At 34.1% G+C, this 23,487-nt stretch overlaps 2 protein-coding genes and 1 non-coding gene across 3 annotated transcripts; 2 read left to right on the top strand and 1 right to left on the bottom strand.

Annotated features, from left to right (window-relative positions):
- The first annotated feature begins 11,012 nt into the window (after window positions 1–11,012).
- Window positions 11,013–15,133, top strand: LOC136232753 (pyruvate decarboxylase 1). The gene is made up of 7 exons (XM_066022143.1): window positions 11,013–11,772; window positions 11,982–12,145; window positions 12,944–13,505; window positions 13,581–13,669; window positions 13,764–13,881; window positions 14,159–14,347; window positions 14,502–15,133. The coding sequence occupies exons 1-7, from the start codon at window positions 11,293–11,295 to the stop codon at window positions 14,670–14,672; spliced, it is 1,773 nt and encodes a 590-aa protein (XP_065878215.1). The 5' UTR covers window positions 11,013–11,292; the 3' UTR covers window positions 14,673–15,133.
- A 2,225-nt stretch (window positions 15,134–17,358) lies between these two features.
- On the bottom strand, window positions 17,359–20,615 carry LOC136232932 (pentatricopeptide repeat-containing protein At5g61990, mitochondrial-like). Its single transcript, XM_066022415.1, has one exon. The coding sequence runs from the start codon at window positions 20,533–20,535 to the stop codon at window positions 17,770–17,772; it is 2,766 nt and encodes a 921-aa protein (XP_065878487.1). The 5' UTR covers window positions 20,536–20,615; the 3' UTR covers window positions 17,359–17,769.
- A 2,798-nt stretch (window positions 20,616–23,413) lies between these two features.
- Window positions 23,414–23,487, top strand: TRNAT-AGU (transfer RNA threonine (anticodon AGU)). The gene has a single exon. It is a non-coding gene; the product is annotated as a tRNA-Thr (tRNA).

The raw sequence follows: 23,487 nt of genomic DNA, 5'->3' as shown, positions 1-23,487 counted from the left end.
CCATTTTGTCCACTTATCAAACTTGGACTCTTCTTGGTGATTGGTTGCACTGTTTTGCAGTTTATTGCAATAACTATGATATAACTATGATACAAATCTCTTGCTAAGTTACTTTCTATTTAACATGTAAAGGGTCTCTAATGTTTAATGTTGATGTCCCTTTTCCATTTTTATCTTTGTTTAAAGCATCCTCATCTTGGTTTCCTGTCATTCATTTTTCAATGTTTTATCCTTACTTTTCTAATCTGATTATGGCCTTTTTTTTAATTATATATGCATATACTTGTTTGTTTTCTGATTAAATTAAAACTACTGCAATTTCTGTCTATATTATACTGGAGTTGCAACATGAAATTAATTGAAATAAAAAAGGAGTGTTTCAGACATAATTTAATTGCTATGGAATCATCTATATAATCACAATCAATTTTTCCACGAGCCATTGCATGCACCAATCTAAAAACCAGATATCTTAATTGGATTTCTTAAGATTATCGGAAAATGTACTGCTCAAGTTAAAATGATGAAAGAATCTGATTAAAGAAAGAGAAAAAGATAAAGATAAAATTAATAAGGCTAAAGATTAAATTTAAACCTGTCAAAGGCATATGAAGAAGCAAGTTACTTATGGTGTAGTGCTGTTGAAATATCACTTCCCATAAATAAGGAAAACTCCAGATCCGTGACATTGAAAGCATACTTCAAAGACTGTAAAAAAATGAAATTACGATTAGAAATCCATGAGAGGGAGGGAGAGATAGAGAGCGAACCAAAGAAAGTATAAAAAATGAATGAGATCAAATGAAATTGTCACGACCCATCCCACGGACCGTGACCGGCGCTAGGGAATGGGTAAGCTCAAGCTACCGGAACCCGTAGCAAGCCTTAATATAATATACAATCAACCTTACCAATAGTCTTAACATAATTTATTATTAAGTCCTTCAATAAAGCACACAATATAATTCTCAAACTGGTACTGCGGTCTAGAATATAAATTTTTAACATAATTCTTAAATAGTCATACATAGTAAGATAGATGTGCTGCCCGAAAAAAGAAATTAGGCTGCAACAGACTTCTAGTCCCCTGAAAAATTAAAGGAGTCAAACCTCCCATAGTGAATTAATTATATGCAATGCATGAGTAATTTAACATTTATGTCACACACAATAATAATAATATATAATATAAGTGATCACACAATATGTTTTTCATAAAATTGTCTTATAACTAAATAGATAGGTGGTTTAATACGTGTGTTGGACCCTAAACCTCAATACCCAATCTAATAATCCACCAATAATCAGCATTTCACTCATATCCAATAACTGGGGGACCGAGAATAACTCAACCGACCACACGCCCAGTTAGCTGGAGGACCGAGAATAACTCAACCGATTCCGTACCCAGCCTCACTTAAATCCAAAATCCACATATCATATAGCCCGAGAATATCTCAACTGAGCTTATCCATATATCACAACATTCACAATACTAGTATCATCAATATCCAATAACCCGATAGTACCTGTGCGCACAAGATCCTGATGCCGCTCACTAGGAAGCATGTCCATAACACGTATTTATCCACAAATAATTACGTATAAATTATTATAAATAATAAGACACTTTTATAAGTAAAAATAATACTTTACTTGAAATATCATGAAATCATTTATTATGAATGCAAATGCTAAATTAAAAATGAATAACATATAATTAACTCACAAATTGCTCCTAGCTAACTGTCCTAGTTTTCAGGTACTGGTCCTCCTCCTACCGGTTGAGTATCTAAAAGAGATAATATTGCTTTTAGAATTTATATATGTTTAGGGAAATATTAAAATTTATTTTGTCTCGTTTTACAGATTGTCTCCCGAAAATTCGGCAGAGTCTCCCCTATAAAACGAACACTCTCCTAGTAATAACTAGGGTCAACCCTGCAATAAAATACACTTCTATATTCAAAAATATCCAAAGTCCAAACCGGAACTCCATAGACTGCAATTTATCAACCCGGTTGGACATCAATCATCCGACAGTTCCATAACTGTCAGTAATTCCAACACTTTACTCCCAAAATTACTCATCATCAAATATCATATATATATATATATATATATATATATATATATATATGAGGGGGCTCTTGTGTAATTACGTATAAATTATTATAAATAATAAGACACTTTTATAAGTAAAAATAATACTTTACTTGAAATATCATGAAATCATTTATTATGAATGCAAATGCTAAATTAAAAATGAATAACATATAATTAACTCACAAATTGCTCCTAGCTAACTGTCCTAGTTTTCAGGTACTGGTCCTCCTCCTACCGGTTGAGTATCTAAAAGAGATAATATTGCTTTTAGAATTTATATATGTTTAGGGAAATATTAAAATTTATTTTGTCTCGTTTTACAGATTGTCTCCCGAAAATTCGGCAGAGTCTCCCCTATAAAACGAACACTCTCCTAGTAATAACTAGGGTCAACCCTGCAATAAAATACACTTCTATATTCAAAAATATCCAAAGTCCAAACCGGAACTCCATAGACTGCAATTTATCAACTCGGTTGGACATCAATCATCCGACAGTTCCATAACTGTCAGTAATTCCAACACTTTACTCCCAAAATTACTCATCATCAAATATCATATATATATATATATATATATATATATATATGAGAGGGCTCTTGTGAGAACCCTTTCTTAGATGAGAACCACTAAAACTACGTAGTTTTGAGTCTAAAAATTAAAAAACAAACGTTGCTGCCATGGGTGTTCGAACCTTAGACCATTTGTTAACACTCCATATTACTTACCACTAAGCTAATTACTTTTCTTGTGTGTTATGTCGCGCGCTGATTATTATACCACTGCTCTTCTAGCTTCTATTGTTTAATATTTGACGCATACACTTATTAATATCGATTAAATGTGCATTATAATGAATTATTAATAGAAAAAAAAGAAACGTGCAAAATAATGAATTATTAATAGAAACAAAATCCAAGAACATGCTCTAATTTCTTATTTATTTAATTCCTCCATATTTTTGTAATTTATGTTTTAAAATGTTAAGGACGATGTTTTAAATATTGTTACATGTGTTCTTAACTTTATAATTTGTGTTCTAAAAATTAAGTATAATGTTTAAAAAAACAGTAAATATATGAACCATTTTTGCATTTGTTCTATAATATAATTTATAACTCATATTCTAAATAACATAACGTATGTTCTAAAAAATATAACGTATGTTCTAAAGTTTATAGTTTGTGCTCCAAAAATTAAGTATAATGTTCTAAAAAAAATCAGTAGATATCTGGATTGTTTTTTCATTTGTTCAAAAAATATAATTTATAACTCATGTTCGAAAAAACATAACACATGTTCTAAAAAACATAACGTATGTTCTAAAAAACATAACGTATGTTCTAAAGTTTGTAGTTTGTGTTCCAAAAATTAAGTATAATGTTCTAAAAAAATCAGTAGATATTTGGATCGTTTTTTCATTTGTTCCAAAAATATAATTTATAACTCATGTTCGAAAAAACATAACACATGTTCTAAAAAACATAACGTATGTTCTAAAAAATATGTCGTACGTTCTAAACTTCATAGTTCGTGTTTTAAAAGTTAAAATATATGTTGTTTAAAAAAAAAGTTAAATTATATGTTATAACGTATGTTTAAAAAAATATATTTTCTTATATAACATAAATTACAAAATATAAAGGAATTAAATAAATAAGAAATAGGAGCATGTTCTTGAATTTTTTCTATTAATAATTCATTATTATGCACATTTTTTTTTCTATTAATAATTCATTATTATGCATATTTAATCAATATTAATAAGTGCATGCGTCAAATATTAAACAATGAAAGCTACAGTGCGATGGTATATTAATCAGCGCGGCACATATCACAAAAGGAAAGTAATTGATTCAGTGATAAGTAATTTGGAGTGTAAATAAAAGGTCCAAGGTTCGACCCTCATGGCAGCAGCGTTTTTTTTTAATTTTTAGACTCAAAACTACGTAGTTTTAGTGGTTCTCACCTAAGAAAGTGTCCCCACCTAAGAGGAGGTTCTCACTTGATCCCTCCCCTATATATATATAACCCCCCCCTAAGTGAGAACTCACCTTAGGTGAGAACCACCCAAAACTACGTAGTTTTGAGTAGGAAAATTAAGAAAAAATGCTGCTGCTTATTAGGGGATTCGAACCTAGGACCTGTTCATCTACACTCCATGTTGTTTACCACTAAAACATAACACGTGTTCTAAAAAATATAACGTATGTCCTTAACATTTTAAAATATAAATTACAAAAATATAGAGGAATTAAATAAATAAGAAATTAGAGCATGTTTTTGCATTTTTTTCTATTAATAATTCATTATTATGCATATTTCTTTTTTTATTAATAATTTATTATTATGCACATTTAAGGCAAAAAGCATCCTGAGGCCCCTGATCTTTCATTGTTTGGTGCATTAAGCCCTCGATCTTTTATTTAGACACATTGAGCTCCTGATCTTTCACTATTTGGTGCATTAAGCCCTTGTTCTTTCATTTAGACACATTGAGCCCTTGATCTTTCATATATAGGTGTATTAGGTCCTTCCATAAATCAATTAATATATAGGTTTATTAAGGGCATGTTTGGAGTGAATAAAAGGGTAAATAATTTATTAGTCCCCTGGTTTTTACCTAACACACTGTTTAGTCCTCCTATTTTGAAAAACACATTTTAAGGTCTCTATCTTTTGCCAATATTAACCCTTTGGTCATTTTGTCTAATTTTTTTAGACTTATAACCGTTATATTTTAGCATAAATAGACATATATAAAATAAAAGAGTAACATGGTCAACTTGTATTGTACTATGGTTGTCCTAAAAGCTAAGATATGTTAGGTTAAAAATAAAAAAAAAATAGATAAAAGGACCACAGGGTTAATATTGGTAAAAGATAGGGATCTTAAAATGTGTTTTTCAAAATAAGGGGACTAAACAGTGCGTTAGATAAAAACTAGGGGACTAATAAATTATTTACCCTTGATAAAATTACCCTTCTTATTTCCACAAAATGTGCTTCAATTTTAACATTATTTTTATTTTTAGAACATAATTATCGAAAAAGAAGGTTTTATTGTGTTCAATAAATTTTTTATTTTTTATTTAAATTATTTTTATTAATTTGTATAATATATTTTTTATTTTAGAATTTGTTATTTTTAGAACATCATTTGTTGTCACACCAAACATGCCCTTAATAAACCTATATATTAATTGATTTATGGAAGGACATAATACACCCATATATGAAAGATCAAGGGCTCAATGTGTCTAAATGAAAGATCGAGGGCTTAATGAACCAAATGGTGAAAGATCAGGGGCTCAATGTGTCTAAATAAAAGATCGAGGGCTTAATGCACCAAACAATTAAAGATCAGGGGCCTCAGGATGCTTTTTGCTCATATTTAATTGATATTAATAAGTGCATGCATCAAATATTAAACAATGGAAGCTAAAAGGGTCGTAATATATTAAGAAGCGCGACACATAATACACAAGAAACACAATTGGCTTAGTGGTAAACAATATGGAGTATAGATAAACAGGTCCTAGGTTCGAACCTTGTAGTAAGCAGTAGTATTTTTTTTAAATTTCCTTACCCAAAACTAGTTTTGGGTGGTTCTCACCTAGGAAAAAGTTCTCACAAGAGCCATCTCATATATATATATATTCCAATCAAATTAACTAATCAATAATCTTAAGAGTATAATTAATTAATTATGCTTAATTCAATCTCCCTTCAACCATTATTTTTAAACTTATATATTCTGAATTTTTATTTGAATTAGGATTCAAAAATTATTTTTAACCCAACTTAATTTATTTTCCTTAATTTCACCCAACTATATACTTTCGTAATTTATAAAGACTAAACGGTAAGGAATTTGGTCAAAGTCCAAGAATTAATGTTGCTCCAAACAATATTTAGAACATTCTGAAGTTAACCAAGTAATTTTTCTGCACTTATTTCGTATGTCACCAGAAAATATCACCGGTGTTCGGGATCCACCTATCGGAAAAATTAAAGTTGATTATTTTGAGAAATTAATTATACCACTTCGTTCCTTATGATTCCAGGAGTCTAGAATCACTCTCAAAACACCCAAAATCGACCGGAAAGTTAAACTTTGGTTATATTTCTTACTTTTTCCGGCGTAGCTCCGATTACACCTCAAAACTCCATGCATGCACCAAAATCTAGTGTATCCATAGGTAAATCGACCCCCTGAGTCCATTTTTTGTGTTAGAATTACAAAATAATGAACATAGAATCGAGAAATGGAGAGAATAGCAAAAGTGACGAATTTTCTCTCTCTAAACGATTTTTAAAAACTCAAAATCTCACCATAAAACTTACATGTACTTGTAGCTGGAGTTGAAATCTTCGTTTCGGTATAAAGAACGCCAAAAACGGTGAAGAAATGAGGAAGAACAAGGCATAAGAAGATTGAGGAATGGAAATAAAGCTTTGAATTGTTGGGAAGAAGATGATCTGCGTGATAACAGATCTTTATTTACCAAAAATTGGCCAAATTTTGGTATTGGTCCCCATATTTATAATATCTTCTAAATTTTTTTCCAAAAATAATTATACTTTAGCTTTTAAATATTTCTAATTAATTCATTTTAGCAATTAATTTAAATACATAAATTAGGGTATTACAGAAATGTATAAAAAATGGCCAATGAATAGTAATGCTCCTCTTCTTCTTCCTCACTTGTTCCATTCTTTCCTTCCTCATTCCTCCAGATAATGGAATTTGAAGAGAGACATAGGGTGAAAGAAGTTTAAAGCAAGAAGGAATAGAGAAGATAGTTGAAGAGTTGCGTAGAATGTGGTATTTTTGAAACGTAATCAGATGCTCTATAATTGCGACAAGTGTTCATTTTGTTCCACACTTTATATATATAATAATAGATTGCGATAACTATAATACAAATCTCTTGCTAAGTTACTTTCTATTTAACATGTAAAGGGTCTCTAATGTTTTATGTTGATGTCCCTTTTCCATTTTTATCTTTGTTTAAAGCATCCTCATCTTGGTTTCCTGTCATTCATTTTTCAATGTTTTATCCTTACTTTTCTAATCTGATTATGGCCCTTTTTTTTAATTATATATGCATATACTTGTTTGTTTTCTGATTAAATTAAAACTACTGCAATTTCTGTCTATATTATACTGGAGTTGCAACATGAAATTAATTGAAATAAAAAAGGAGTGTTTCAGACATAATTTACTTGCTATGGAATCACCTATATAATCACAATCAATTTTTCCATGAGCCATTGCATGCACCAATCTAAAAACCAGATATCTTAATTGGATTTCTTAAAATTGTCGGAAAGTGTACTGCTCAAGTTAAAATGCTGAAAGAATCTGATTAAAGAAAGAGAAAAAGATAAAGATAAAATTAATAAGGTTAAAGATTAAATTTAAACCTGTCAAAGGCATATGAAGAAGCAAGTTACTTATGGTGCAGTGCTGTTGAAATATCACTTCCCATAAATAAGGAAAACTCCAGATCCGTGACATTGAAAGCATACTTCAAAGACTGTAAAAAAAATGAAATTACGATTAGAAATCCATGAGAGGGAGGGAGAGATAGAGAGCGAACCAAAGAAAGTATAAAAAATGAATGAGATCAAATGAAATGTATAAAAAATGGCAATGAATAGTAATGCTCCTCTTCTTCTTCCTCACTTGTTTCCATTCTTTCCTTCCTCATTCCTCCGGATAATGGAATTTGAAGAGAGACCTAGGGTGGAAGAAGTTTAAAGCAAGAAGGAATAGAGAAGATAGTTGAAGAGTTGCGTAGAATGTGGTATTTTTGAAACGTAATCAGATGCTCTATAATTGCGACAAATATTCATTTTGTTCCACACTTTATATATATAATAGATAACTCGGATGTTATTATTATATCATATAATTAGCTGTATTATATTTTTAGTATATGTATATCATTATGCATATTATAGATCATTATGCTTTAAATTAAATAATTATTATAGATATATTTTTGAATTATTTGGCATACCATTTTAGTCCTCCAACAATCAGTGAATTGGATTTACATCTCGGGCCCATACCGAATCAAGCTAAAAGATTATAACACGTGTAACAATTAAGGACTTCAGCTGAAAGCTTAACTAACCTAATTAATTGGACACGTGGATCCAAGTGGCGATTCAGATCTTAAAGATACGTTCACTTTCTCTAAAACACGCCGTATATTACAAAATGATGGAAAAAAAGAGATCGAATCCAATTAGAAGCCTACACGTGAAAAAGAGCATAGTCAAATCCAATCAGAAGCTTACATATAGAAAGTACATAACATTTTAGGTACGTAACAAATCTCTATAAATAGGCTCACGTAAGGTACGTACACATTCGTTCTCTCACTTATACATTGCTTTCAAGTTATCACTTTCTCCAAATCATTTTACTAACTTGAGCATCAGAGAAGGGACACAGTCCTGTCCCTTCCTAACCGTTTGTTATTGATTCTTCAAGTCTTCTCAAGACTGAAGGGAAGTGTTGTTTTTATTAACTACTAACCATTTACCCAGGGCCGGCTCTGAGCCTAGGCCGAGAGTGCATCGGCCTAGGGCCCATGGCTAGAGGGTGCCTAATTTTTTTTTTTTTTAGGTCTTTATATATATGGGGTAAAAAAAATTATACATATATTAATATCATTTAAAGAGGGTGAGCCTTGACGCAACGGTAAAAAAAAATAGTAGGGGAAGACTTGCCCCTAATACATCCTTGTGGTGGGACCCTTCATTGAACCCTCGCTTAACGGGGACATGTAGTATATCGGGCCACCTTTTTTTTATTAATATCATTTAAGCTTTAAAGGCCAAATAATTGATATTTTGGACTTCAAAGAGGCGGAATTGATTTTTGGATATAGATTAATGATTAATTTAAAAGAAGAAGTTTAAAGCATTATTTTACGACTGAACTATCTAAAATTTTATCATTTGACATTCAAACAATTATTTAGTCATATTTAGCCCTTAATCCATCATAATTTATGAAATTTCACCGAATTTAGATGAAGACTTAACATAATTTTTTATCTAATTAACAAGTAACAATATTTTGACACTTATACTTGATAGATTTTAATTTATAATTTATAATTTGTTTTTTTTCTTTTTTCTAATTTAATTAATTATTTCCACATAAAAATCTACGTGGCAAAAAAAAAAACTTTAAGAAATATTACGTGTCAAAATATCACCCCGTGTTAAGCGATAATGATTCTGTCAAGTCTCTATCCAAATTGAGTTAAATTTCACAAATTGGGATAAGTTAGAGACCAAATATGACCAAATAATAGGTAATGGGCTAAATAATAAAACTTTGGATAGGTCACAAGCCAAATAGTACATTAAATTTGGGTTAAGGTGCAAAAATATCCCTAACGTTTTGGGTCAGGAGCAATTTTACTCATAACGTCTAAATGGTGCAATTTTACCCATAACGTTGATAAATTGAGTCAATTTGAGAATTAATTTATCAAACTGTCTTTTCGGTCATAAATCTTGTCATCTCACTTTACAAGTGGGTCATTTTATCAGTAACAAAGCACAAACATATATTGAGATATGAAAAAAATAAAAACATATTCTGTCTTTTGTACGAATTGGACAAAAAAATTAAAAAATTCACAGAATTTATAAATATTAATCTCCAATTCTATTTTTAAATTATAAAAAACATGAAATCCTTTTTTTAGAACAAATTGATATGCAATTGGTGCAAAATAAGGAACAAAAATATTTGTGTTTATAATATTGTCTGAAATTGACCCAAATTATCAACGTTAATAGTAAATTTGATCTTAGCTACCAACATTAGAGGTAAAATTGCACAATTTTAGATGTTAAAGATAAAATTGCTCTCGACCCAAAACGTTAGAAGTATTTTTACACCTTAACTCTTTAAATTAAAAAAAAAAGTGAAACATAAATATAATTTTGAATAAATAAAGACATTTAATGAACGTAATAATACGTACCGTATAATTATTAATAAAATATTTTTTTATTTATTATTTATTAAAATATATTTAAAATCTTTACATGTAATATTTTATTAGAAAGACCCTATAAATTGTTAGAACCATCTGCATTTACCTAAATTATAGTTTTTCCAAAAACTATGGGTAAATTACACCCATGGCCACTGAACTTTACCAATTTTTACATTAGAGCCACTGAACTTCATTTCTTCCCGGTATGACCACTGAACTTTACACTTTTTAACACCGGTGGCCACTCAATTTTAACTAACTTCTCAAAATGACCGTTAACGACCTCAAAATGAAAATATTCAAGAATTAAAGTTGTTCAGAATGACATTTACCATGAAACCACATTTTTTATTTTCGAAAATCACATTTTTTTTGGATCTTTCTCTCTCTAAAAATTCACTTTCTCTCTCCTAACCAAACAACACCCAAATGACCTCAAAACGAAAATTTTCAAGAATTAAAGTTTCTTAGAATATCATTAACTCTTTGGATTTTTTATTTTTAACCGTCAACGGTTGTTTTGAGATGTTAAGTGGCCACCAGTGTTAAAAAGTGTAAAGTTCAGTGGCCATACCAGGAAGAAATGAAGTTCAGTGGTCATAATGTGAAAATGGATAAAGTTCAGTGACCATGGGTGTAATTTACCCCAAAAACTATTGTAAAAATTACTTAAAAGCCCCCGAAATAATAAACAAAGCTAAACAAATGACATTCGTATACGTGGTTACGTATGTCTCCCGAATGTTTTATGTCTAACTACAAAACCGCTATTGGAAAAACCCCGCGAACTAAACCTCCCCCACCTCTGGTTTTGTCAAGTTGGGTCTTTCTTCCTACATGTTTATTACTAAACCGACAGCAGAAAGAAACCACTTATTAACGTTGAACCCATTACATATGTCGTCTTATACAAGTTGAGAGAACTTCTACCTTTCTCTCCTCACCCAATGACTTTTCTTATTTCTTTATATTATTTCTGACTATTCATGCTTGCTTTCCTTTACCATTTGGTTTCTGCTTCATTTTTCTAAACCCCACTTCTCCAAATCTATATTTACTTCTCACTTCCCTTCAAATTCCACCAAAAAACATTTCTTTGATTACCATTCCAAAACCCACTTCATAAAGTTTGGATCTTTTCCTACTGTTACATGGAATCTGCTAATCAAATCGGCGCAATTTCACCCCCCACCACTGCTCCACATCCTGTTCCCGCCGGCCAAGCCTGCACGGGCACTTTAGGACGGCATTTGGCTCGGCGACTGGTGGAGATCGGAGTGAGGGATGTTTTCTCTGTCCCTGGAGACTTCAATTTAACACTGTTGGATCATCTCATAGCAGAGCCAGAACTGAACTTGGTTGGCTGCTGTAACGAGCTTAATGCTGGATATGCTGCTGATGGGTATGCTCGTGCCAAGGGCGTGGGGGCTTGTGTAGTCACTTTCACTGTGGGTGGTTTAAGTGTGATTAATGCTATTGCTGGTGCTTATAGTGAGAATTTGCCTGTGATTTGTATTGTCGGTGGCCCTAATTCTAATGATTATGGGACGAATCGTATTTTGCATCATACTATTGGATTGCCTGATTTTACTCAGGAGCTTAGGTGCTTTCAGACTGTCACCTGTTTTCAAGTAAGTTTTGAGTCTTTGTAATGTTATGCCATTTCCTTTGACACTTCTATTTATAGTTAGACCAATCAGAGATCTTAACTTATGACTTTTTTTTCCAAAAATTGCAAGTTCAGGATGCTAAAAACTTACAAGTTTAGGTGTGGGATAGGTCTAAAAATAAGTAAAAATGTTGATTAAACCATGCACTTATTGTGGTGATGATGATGCAGGCAGTTGTGAATAACTTGGAAGATGCACATGAACAGATTGACACAGCAATTTCTACTGCTGTGAAGGAAAGTAAGCCAGTTTATATCAGCATAAGTTGTAATCTACCTGCAATTCCTCACCCTACCTTTGGTAGGGATCCTGTACCCTTCTTTCTTGCTCCCTGGTAGGTTTACTTTATCTGTTTCATACTTTGCTCTTGTCTACTCTCTTGTTTTTCTTGCTAAATTTGATTGATTTTGGAGCTTGTTCATGGACAAACTTGGGTCGATTATTTTTTTTAATAATTATTAATCGTATTTCTATAAATGGGGAATTTTAAAACTACATAATTTTGTTTGAAACTTTTCAAAATTATGCAGTTTTGTGTTAAAGAAATTTCAAATGAACATAATTGAAGAACAAAATTAACTAGGTGTTCACTAGCAAAGTTTACGAATAGAATTGTGAACAAATAAACTAGCTTCTCACAAGCAGCTCACAAACACGATGTGGAGCTCGAGCTCGAATTCCTGCCAAGCATGAGCAGGCTTGACTTGGCTCGGTTCGATTCGACTCGATCCCTATTCTGATTAGGAAAACCAAACTAAATAGGATTCTAGACATACCTTAACAGTAACAGTAAAACTTTGATATATTGATGATTTCTGTTGACATGTTAAGCTTTGATATATTGATGGTATACAGCTGTGAGAAATTGTGCTTTTGATGTTAAGTGTTGTTGACATGAATGAAAGTTATGGAAATTCTGGCATTTATTCATAGATGCAGAATGCAAGTTCTAGAAGATCTTTTGATTGATTTATAAATTACTATAGAATTAAAAAAATAGTTTCTCAGGTCCAAAAACCAAAATATTTATTAATGTTGAATTATGTCACTTGAAATGTGTAAAAGAGTTGACCAGAACGCTATTCTTTATCTCATATAAAAATTCAAGTGACCTTTTTTTATCCTTTTGCAGTGAAAGCAATCAACTAGGATTGGAGGCAGCTGTAGAAGCAACTGCTGAATTTTTGAACAAAGCTGTTAAACCCGTAATTGTTTGTGGACCGAAATTAAGGGTAGGAAAAGCACAGAAAGCCTTTATAGAACTTGCTAATGCCAGTGGATATCCAATAGCTGTTATGCCCTCAGGTAAAGGGCTAGTTCCGGAGCATCATCCACACTTCATTGGCACATATTGGGGTGCTGTAAGCACAAGCTTTTGCGGGGAGATTGTCGAATCTGCTGATGCCTATGTTTTTGTTGGTCCTATCTTCAATGATTACAGCTCTGTTGGATATTCCTTGCTTATCAAGAAGGAGAAATCAATTGTAGTTAAGCCTAATCGGGTGACTGTTGGCAATGGCCCTTCCTTTGGCTGGGTATTTATGTGTGATTTCTTAAGTGCATTGGCCAAGAAATTGAAGAAGAACACCACAGCCATGGAAAATTATCGCCGCATCTTTGTCCCTCCAGGCATGCCCCTGAAATGTGAGAAAAATGAAGCTCTAAGGGTCAATATACTCTTCAAGCACATTCAGGTAAAGAGCATTCTTTCTTTATAAACCATTTTTCATGCTTCCGATTTTTCTAACGTTGTTTGGAACATGAATTAGGAAATGCTTACTGGGGACTCTGCAGTAATTGCTGAAACTGGAGATTCATGGTTCAACTGTCAGAAACTCCGCCTCCCTGAAAATTGTGGGTAAGTAGCAGAGTTACGGAAAATTGAAGAGTTACGGAAAATTGAATGCACTCCTTATATTTCTTGTCAATTATTTATGAATGGATTGCTTCAGGTACGAATTCCAGATGCAATATGGATCTATTGGCTGGTCAGTAGGCGCTACTCTCGGATATGCTCAGGCTGCGAGAAATAAGCGTGTGATTGCTTGCATAGGTGATGGGAGTTTCCAGGTGAGTGTTGTGGCTCTAATATACACTTTGATAACAAAATTTGCAATAATAAGCACATTTTCAAAGCTTGAAGTTGAAAAGTTCAGGTCTTCATGACTAAAAAACTTGAATGATGGCTACGAAATCGTCATTGTCATGAAATCGTTTAAACTAAAAGCTTAAGCTTATAGTTAATTGCCCAATTCATATTAATACCTGATAGCCATAATGTGCTTGATCGTGTGACGAACATAATGCTTATCTGTAAGGAATGGTAAATAGTTTTCTCTTTATACAGGTAACAGCTCAGGATATTTCGACTATGATTCGATGTGGACAAAGGACTATAATATTCCTCATCAACAATGGCGGTTATACAATTGAAGTAGAGATTCATGATGGTCCGTACAATGTGATCAAGAACTGGAATTACACTGGTCTTGTCAATGCCATCCACAATGGTGAAGGCAAATGCTGGACAGCAAAGGTTAGTTAAAGCTTGGCATTACGGTTAACGGATTTCGCTTCCTATATCATTTTCTGTAAGACTATAACTAAACTGGTTGTCTCGAACTGAAAACGATGGTATCAGGTTACGAAATTTATAATTCATAAACTGATGGGTCTGAATGTTGATACAGGTTCACACAGAGGAGGAACTGATAAGTGCAATTGCAACAGCAACAGGAGAACAAAAGGAATCTCTATGTTTTATTGAAGTTATAGTTCATAAGGATGACACTAGCAAAGAGCTTCTGGAATGGGGATCCAGAGTTGCTTCTGCTAATAGCCGTCCCCCGAATCCGCAATAACAAAATGGTATTCTGGATGTTCATAAATAATCAGATTGGAATTCAAGTTTATGAGCCTTTGATTCCATAATTTAAGTCAGAACAATGAATAAGAGAAATTATTGGATTGCTTGTTTTGAATGAGGTTCCATTGGATCTTTCCAGAGCTTCACGTTTTTCTTGTGTACCATGTGATTTTGACAGTTCAAATGTTGTATATTGAACTCTATTAACCGGACCCTTGTAGAAAAGAAATCAAAATAAAGCAGGAATATTTCCAAACGTTGTTCCTCTATTTGTGCTTGTGTGCTTAATTGTAATTTAGCTGCATATGTAAAAAACTTGAATTTACAGACCTTTTGGAAGGGAATGTTTACAATTGAAGTGGAGACGGTCGCAATTCTCAATAGGGGGATTAGAATTTTTGGTAATGGATCTGCCAATTTATATTTTTATTCAATAAAGACCTCATCTTGTAGTGATTGTCTTGTTTTGCATTCCTTTTTGGTTAATTTCATAGCCTTTTGTGAATGGAGGTTACTGCCCGATTGTTCTCCCTGTGTTTGAACAAGGTTGAAGACATACATAGGGTCACACTCAGAGCGGGAACCAAGAAGATTGAAGGTGTATATAGAATCGCATTCAATCCATAACTGAACTAAACTAATTATTCTCAGCTGCACGCTTTATTGCTATAATAACAGCCTTCAATTCTGTTAGAAAGGTCTTAGGAAAATAGCGACAACAACAACAACAACAAAGCCTTGGTCCCGAAATGATTCGGGATCGGCTAACATGAACCATCATATAAAACCGTGAAATCAAGTCGTGTCAGCGACACAAGTTCGCTCCCTCTACTCCGTCCTATCCACTACCATATTTTCCTCAATTCCCAGTAAACTCATATCACTCTCGATCACCCTCCTCCAAGTTTGCTTAGGTCTTTCCCTACCCCACATCCATCTCAACATACGCATCTCCGCCACTGACATCTTATGGATGTGGCAGTGTTTCACTGCCCAACACTCCGTACCATATAACAATGCTGGTCTAATTGCCGTCCAGTGGGTCACAAAGGAAACCGTAGCACTCTTCCACTTCGACCAACCAGCTTTAATCCTATGAGCAACATCTCCATCTACTTCTCCATCCGTTTGGATAATAGATCCTAAATACCGAAAACAATCCGAGACCTGAACAACTCTCCCATCTAGGGTGATTGTCCCTGTCTCCCTACTCCTATGGCCGCTAAACTTACACTCCAAATATTTTTGTCTTACTTCGGTTATGGAAAATAGCGACAGTTATGGAAAATTCCCCTAGCCCCCACAACTAAAGGATCGACAGTGGCAGCCCAATCGGTATTAACCTTAGTCCAAGAAGGTGGTGGAGGTTGCCAATGGAAAGAAATAACCCGCGTAGGAGGTTTAGGAACGTCAACAATAAGAAATTTATTTAGGATTCCCCTTTTCGTTATAGAATTCATCATGCAATCCTTATTAAAGAAACTAGCATCTTTCACAGCCTTCCAAACCGCTCTTAATGCCAAACCAATTCTAGAGTATCGGTAAACACATAAGCATTTCGAAAGTGCCACGACAACCAAACAGCATTGGTAATAGCTACATTCCACAAAGTAGAAACTTGAGTGCTAAAGGAGGATTTTGAAGCTTGTTTTGATAATCAAGAAATATTGGAAGAATAATCAAGAGAGACTCATTGCTGGGAAAAAAAACTCTTTAGTAACACGTAAAAACATGAGTTATAATGAATAATGTCCGTTGCAAATACAATCATTACAAATAATCTTGTGATGAACGTCTTAACCCGTTACAATACTTGTTTATAACATGCATTCATAAAATCCAGGTCAAAATCTCATCCTTCAAAATGTCCCCTATCACATAGGCATCCTCACATAATATAATTAAAGTACTCATTATCATACTTTCACCTCAAAATTCAAAGCCATATAGTTGAAGACACTCTTCACACGAGATGAAAGTAAGCCTTCAATCATAATTTCTTTTTGTAGGTGAGCAAAATCATGTGAAACAAGTTTCTACTGAAAAACAAACTGCATAATTCTTTTCTTCCATTTGAACTTCAGCATCTAGGAGCATCTCATTGGCAATGGATTAGATTAGCTTCATCAATATAAATATACAATAATCCAACACAAACTAACCTTATTCAGTTCTAGGTTTCTATTTTGAACAGAAAAATCTGAATTCTACAAAGCAAGTATACATCAACCTCCGGTATGCTTTCAGCATAAATGAAAGATATGAAAATTCTGGCATGAATTTTCCTCTCATTTAACACCTCAACTACCTCAATTAACTAAAACATGTTTTTAGATAGACCGTTCTGCTTAATCTTTTATCTTTTAGTTCAATTCGTTCTTTGCAATTGCACAATTGCACTATTAATTTGGTAATTAGGGAGGTGCATATAATTGACATCATAATGTCACTTTTCGGACTTAATATATTCGCTCCACCTATGAGTACTCCAACGACGGCAGCGGAAATGGAACCGAAATAACGGTACCACAACACAAGAGTCAAATAACGGTACCACAACACAAGAGTCAATTTCTTACTGTTGAACTCACCTCATAGGCCGTTTTTATTTTTTTAAGAGCACTAAGAGATATACATCCTATTTTGGAACAGAAAACTATAGTTCTTTACGAAATGGAAAGTTGAACCTCAAAACCACAGTTTCACAGGGGAATAAGCAATCTACAACATCAAGTTAATGAGCAAAAAACATTTGATAAGTAGTATCTAGAGTCAAGTTTTACCTGGTCATCCAAGTGCACATAGAAGGCGCGGCTTTTCCTGCTGGCTAGGGGCGAATACAGACTTCAAAAGCTGGGAGTGTCAATTTGCACCCCTAGCAGCCCCTTTTTTTGGAGATAGTGGGGCTGACCATTGCTGGAACTGCATAGTCTGCTAATATCTACACTTGCTGCTTATACCACCAACTTAACATTGGTATAACGCATGCCAGTACTCGTTGGTTCGAGAAGTTCTTTCCATATAAATCCCAGAAAGTCATGAATGAAAGAAATCAAGAACAAATATCCAATTCTCTTCCCCATCAATCAAATTTACATCTGACTAACAACTTCTAATGTTGTTTGCTTCAAGATATCGTCACCATTGTCAGAGTCTGTACTAGTTCGGACTTCCTTGATTAAGTCACTCAACATAATTGAGTTCGGAACCCATCTAAACTTGACCATGCTCTCTAGAATCTTTATTGCTTCCTCTGTCCTTTCTGCTCTGTAACAACAATAAACCAGAGTTCTACAAGTATCAACACTGAGCTTAAGTCCTTGCTCTTCAATTTCATCAAGTATTTTCAGCAATTGCAAAACATTATCAAGTTTCAATAGGGCATTAATTAGTAAATCGCAAACACCATTTCCTACATTTTCACCCCTCAATAACATGCCATCCACCAGATTGAAAGCCTTAATCCAGTCACCTTTTTTCAGGTGAGCATCTAGCATAACCATCCAGACCTTACCATCCGGCCGGATACCCTTTCCAACCATCTCATCAAAAAGGGTAAACATCTCCGATCTGCTCCCTATGCGATTGTAACATTTTAGCAGTGATGTATAAGTTGCAACATCAGGTGTCATATTCCGCTTTTTCATATCCAAAAAGAGCTGCTCTGCTTCCGTTATTGCGTCTGAATGGCAACGATGTGTAATCAAAGCTGTGAAGGTAACATTATTTGGTGTGATGTGCTTATCAAGCATATCTTCTAATAACTGTTCAGCTTCAGTCAACTTCCCAAGCCTGAAGCAGCCATTAATCAGAGCATTGAAAGCAGGAGTAGAAGCAATTCCCTGCTCCACCATTCCTAAGAATAAGGAAAGAGCCTTCTCAAACCGTCCTCCTTTGCAACATCCGTCAATTATGGCACAGTAGACAAAGCCATCAGGTTGAACACCCTCCAAAATCATATCATCCAACAACTGCAATGCTTTGGTTGGATTTCCAGATTTGCAGTATCCATCTATAATGGTAGCATAAGTCACATTATTACGAGCAAACCCTTTTTCCGGAATACCATCAAACAGTTTTTGAGCTCTCTCAGTGTCACCTAACTTGCACAGTCCATTGATCAAAGTATTGTAAATGACAATGTTTAAATTTACACCTTTCTGACACATAAACTCATAAAGTTCAAAGGCCTTCTCCATATCCCCCTGCTTGCATAACCCAGAAACAAGAGAACTATAAGTAAAAATGTTAGCTTCTAGTCCACTGTTAACCAGTCGAACCACATAAGTCCTTGCTTCTTCCAGTTTTCCAGCATCACAGAGGCCATTTATAACAGTATTGTAGCAAAAGACATCAGGAGCGACCCCTTGCTCCTTCATAATTTCTAGAATCTGTATTGCCTCTTCAACCTTACTTTTATTAACAAACCCTTTAATTAAAGTTGGGTATACTCCAACATACGGTTTCCAACTCCTGGATCTCATCAACTGAAGTATAGCATATGCCTTTTCAACATGTCCATATTTGCACAGGCTATTGATTATCAAACCCAAAGTATAAGCATTAGGTGTCAAGTTCCCCTCCTGCATCTGAGTCAATAAATTCATTACCTTCACCGTATTTTCTTCCTTGGAATACCCCTCTATCAAGCAATTATAACTCTGAGAATCAGGTTTTATGCCCATTGCAATCATATCACCGAGAAAAGCTTCTGCCTTCTCCAGATCACCAATCTTACACATCCCATTAATGAGGGAATTATATGTAAAAAGGTTCAGCTTAATACCTCGACTAAGCATCTCCTCCTTAACCTTAAATGCTTCTTCAACATCACCCTGTTTCATAAACCCATCAAGCAAAGCAGTATAAGCAATATGATCAGGCTTCAAACCCAGGGTACACATCTCTTCCAACAACAATTTGGCCTCTTTAGACCTCTTCTGTTTACAAAATCCATTAATAAGTGTCGAGTAAGTATAATTATCCGGTACCAAACTCTTATCAACCATGGCGTTCTTTAATTTAATCGCTTCATCGACATCCCCAGTTTTACATAGACCACCTATCATTACATTGTATGTAACCGAACTTTGACTGCAGCCCCTTTCTTCCATATCAAAAAACACAGCTTTAGCTTCCTTAACATTCCCAACTCTGCAATGTGCATTAATTAAACTTGTATAAGTGTATACATCAGGTACTATCTTAGCTTCTAACATCCCATTATACACTTCCCAAAACAACTGCAATCTGTTTCCCCTGAGCAAATCCTTTAACAATGAATTACAGCACACTATATGGACAACAAACCCATGTTTCTGAGCTCCTAGAAACACACTAGCGGCTTCATTGAGAAGGTTCACCTTCTTATAAGCATCAATCAGAATTTCAACAACCTTTACGCTGCTCCCATGGTATTCTTTACAACAAGAAAGAATCGAATGCAGAATCTCCAAATGAGGTTTAGGGATCCGAATCATTCGATTCAAAACATCGCTGGCGGGTACAAAAAGGCCCGAATTGGATAGAATTATCGCAATAATTGAAAATGAGTCAAGTTTTTGAGATATACCGTTTCTAGAATTGACCCAAATGAAGAAATTGTAGAGGCGTTTAGGATCAGTCACCTGGGTTTGTTTGAGAACTGAAAGAACTACATCTGGGTCTAGTGTATTTGGTAATGGTGACGATTCAATGAGGGATTTCCAGTTGTTTTGTCGCAACAATGATGTGATTTCGTCGACTGTGTTAGTAGAGCTGAAGGACTTGGAATTGAGAAGGCGAATTCTTCCTCTTGAAATTCCGCTTGGATTCCGATACTTGAAGAAATGGAGTTTTTGACGGGAGAAGAGTCTCATGATGTTGGGCTATTGTGGGATTACAACATATACAGAGAGTGAGTATGATCGGGGAAGAAGAGCACTACAGCTTTTTTCAATTCACCCCTATAAACCTTTGCTACTCGCCGCCGTTTACAGCTGAGTGATAATCTTATTGGGCCTGTCCGAAGGCCTGGCCTGTGATAGCGGATATAGGGCCCATGGATTGTTCTTGTTGATAAGATACGCCCACTAACCAAAAAAAAAAAAAAAAAAAAAAACAAATGAAATCACTTGGGATTGAGATATAAAGACTAAATTGAAAAGGAAAATTTACATACAAATTCGTTCACCTAAAAAAGAAAAAAACTATATTTCGTATAGGCTTCAAAAAAAAAAAAAAAAAAAATTTACATACAAATTCGTTCGCTTTTAAAAAAAAAATTATTTACAATTATATTAAATCTTAATTTTAAATTATATCAAACTAATAAAATCATTATTTTAATATATTTTAAAAATTAGAATTTATAGAAATCTAAGCATATATTGTCTAGGGTTTATAATTTATGCATTGGGGTTTAGAAATTTTAAATGAAGGTGAAAATTATATTTTATTAGTAATATATATAAAATAGTGACACATTAAGAATTAAGTTTGATTATATGATTTAGTTGTAATTTTATAGTTAGTTATGATATTCAATACATAGTCCTTTAGAGTTTGTTTTTCATGTTGGACCATGTAATTGAGATAGTACATGATCTTGCTCACGACGATGGATGTTACGAAGTGGTCGGGTGAATAGTTTGGACATCTGCTTAAAGCTGGTGATGGTCTTAGTGCCAATGGACTCATACTAATAGGAATCGACACATTTTAGGATGGCAGGGAATATCCGGAACATCATAGGGTCGGTTGTTGTGGTAGTATCCATAGCTCGTCTGAATTTTTTGACATGAGTAGTAAGGTCTACTGTCCATTGTACTCTTTTGATAGTGGGTATTTAAACCATCGGGAAATCGACTCGTTCATGATCTTCTTGCATATGGGTATTTCTAACTCTATGACATCAAGATTTTTAGTGTCGATCATCGCTTCGATAATGGTACTTTTGAGCTTGTCGGGCTCTTTTTACATTGCCTCGAGTTTAGCCTCGGTAACCTCATCTTTGACCAGGAGGTCCTTTTCTTTCGGCATGCAATGCTCCTAGGTTTGGGGCTTCGATACTATCTCATGGATGGCGGATCGAGATTCTATCGACTGATGATGGGTCTTTCGAGGGTTGGAGTCTAGTGTCCTTCTATTCAGGGAGGGTCGTCTTCCTTTTCTTTCCTAGACTAATCCAACAGGAGATTGATCATTATCTCTTACGCTGCACGGAAGGCGAGTTTGGGATCTGTAGCGTTGTACCATGTAGACTCATTTCTCCCTTGATTGGGTGTCCAGATCGTTCATTCAGCTTTTCGGATATCCATCTTATCGATGGCAACAGCTTTAAAAAGTGTGGTGTCTGCTCGAGCATTTGATATTTTTAGGTTTATTCACATACCTGAATGTTTCTTCTACTATCACGAGTTTTTCTTTCACTTCTGCCATTTGGATGTCATGCTCTTGTCTCATGATGCTGACAACCTCCTGGACAGAATCGAGGTTTTCCACCAAACGTCGTGAGATTGCCAAGAGCCTTTGTTGTTGGCGGTCTAGGACCTCACCTTCTACCATAATTTCTAGAATTGGGTCGTCATTGACCCGACGGATTCGACATGCTTCTTCTTTGGTTGTTCTCTAGATCTCCATCATGGGGAATGCCTGGTGGAAGGAATTTCAATAGAGCTGTTTAAATGAGCCATCGATGCATCGGTCCACACTCATCGCACCAATTTAATGTGGTTGAATCCGGAGAGTCTATATGTCAATCCACAACTGCACAAAAGTAAGGTCAAATGAGAGCCTTTTGTACGGCGAACCTACTTTGATGCCTAAGTAAGTTTATGAATGGACTAGAGGATGATCATAATCAGTAAATAAAGTTGTAACATAAGCTTTATAGAATGAAAGGATCTGTCTATCTCGAGCTAAGCTTACTTTATTTATATTGACGTTGAGCCATAGAATACGAATATAGATTATAGAGCAGGATGGGCCACATATCTCCTATTAGAAGGAAGTGTACCCAAATAGCAGGACCTGATATCTTTTAAGACTGTGATTTTCGAGATCGGACGCGATTGCGGCAAAAAGACATGATTTTAGTTAGATTAAGACTGCTATTTTACTGTAAAAAAAGGACACAATTTTGTTTCATCGTGTGACAATTTATTTTTGTAATTCATTTCCACCCCTCAAACTCACTTCCTTGCTGACGGTTTGATTAATGACACGTTTTCTAAGTTCTAACCCACCCCTTAAATTCATTTCCTCTATAATTCAAGAAAATCATGTTTTTTTTTTCTTTTCAATTTGGTCCTGTTTAATTAATTTTGCTTTCTTTTATGATCCAGTTTTTTCAAGAATTCTTGGGCCTATTATTGCTGCGTTGGAGAACCACTAAAATCGAAGGCTCATCATCACAGTGGGGTTTACATAAGGAGGAATTTACAGGAATTCATCTTTTAAAAACTATTTACAACTATCAAGTCATAATTTTGAATTATGTCAAACTAATAAATCAATACTTTTAATATATTTTAAGGATTGAAATTTATTAGAATATATTTTCTAGAATTTATGATTTATAAATTAGAGTCTAAAATTTTTAAATTATGATGTAAAATCTTGAGTTGGATTCTTAACAAAGGCAGCATTTGATTTTTTTTGACGGTGTTTTATTTGTACTTAATATGTTATCTCTCTTTGTGAACCAAAAGATTTAGTTTATTTCATATATTTAGAAATTATTTATTGATACAACTAGCTTTCATAGCTTAGTTGGTTAGAGCACCCGTTTAGTAAGCGGGAGGTCTTGAGTTCAACTCTCAATGAAAGTA

Source organism: Euphorbia lathyris, chromosome 6 (assembly GCF_963576675.1).
Source record: "Euphorbia lathyris chromosome 6, ddEupLath1.1, whole genome shotgun sequence".
In the NCBI taxonomy this organism is placed as follows: Eukaryota; Viridiplantae; Streptophyta; class Magnoliopsida; order Malpighiales; family Euphorbiaceae; genus Euphorbia; species Euphorbia lathyris.
Note: the sequence above shows the minus strand (reverse complement) of the source record. Positions and strands in the feature narration are given on the sequence as shown.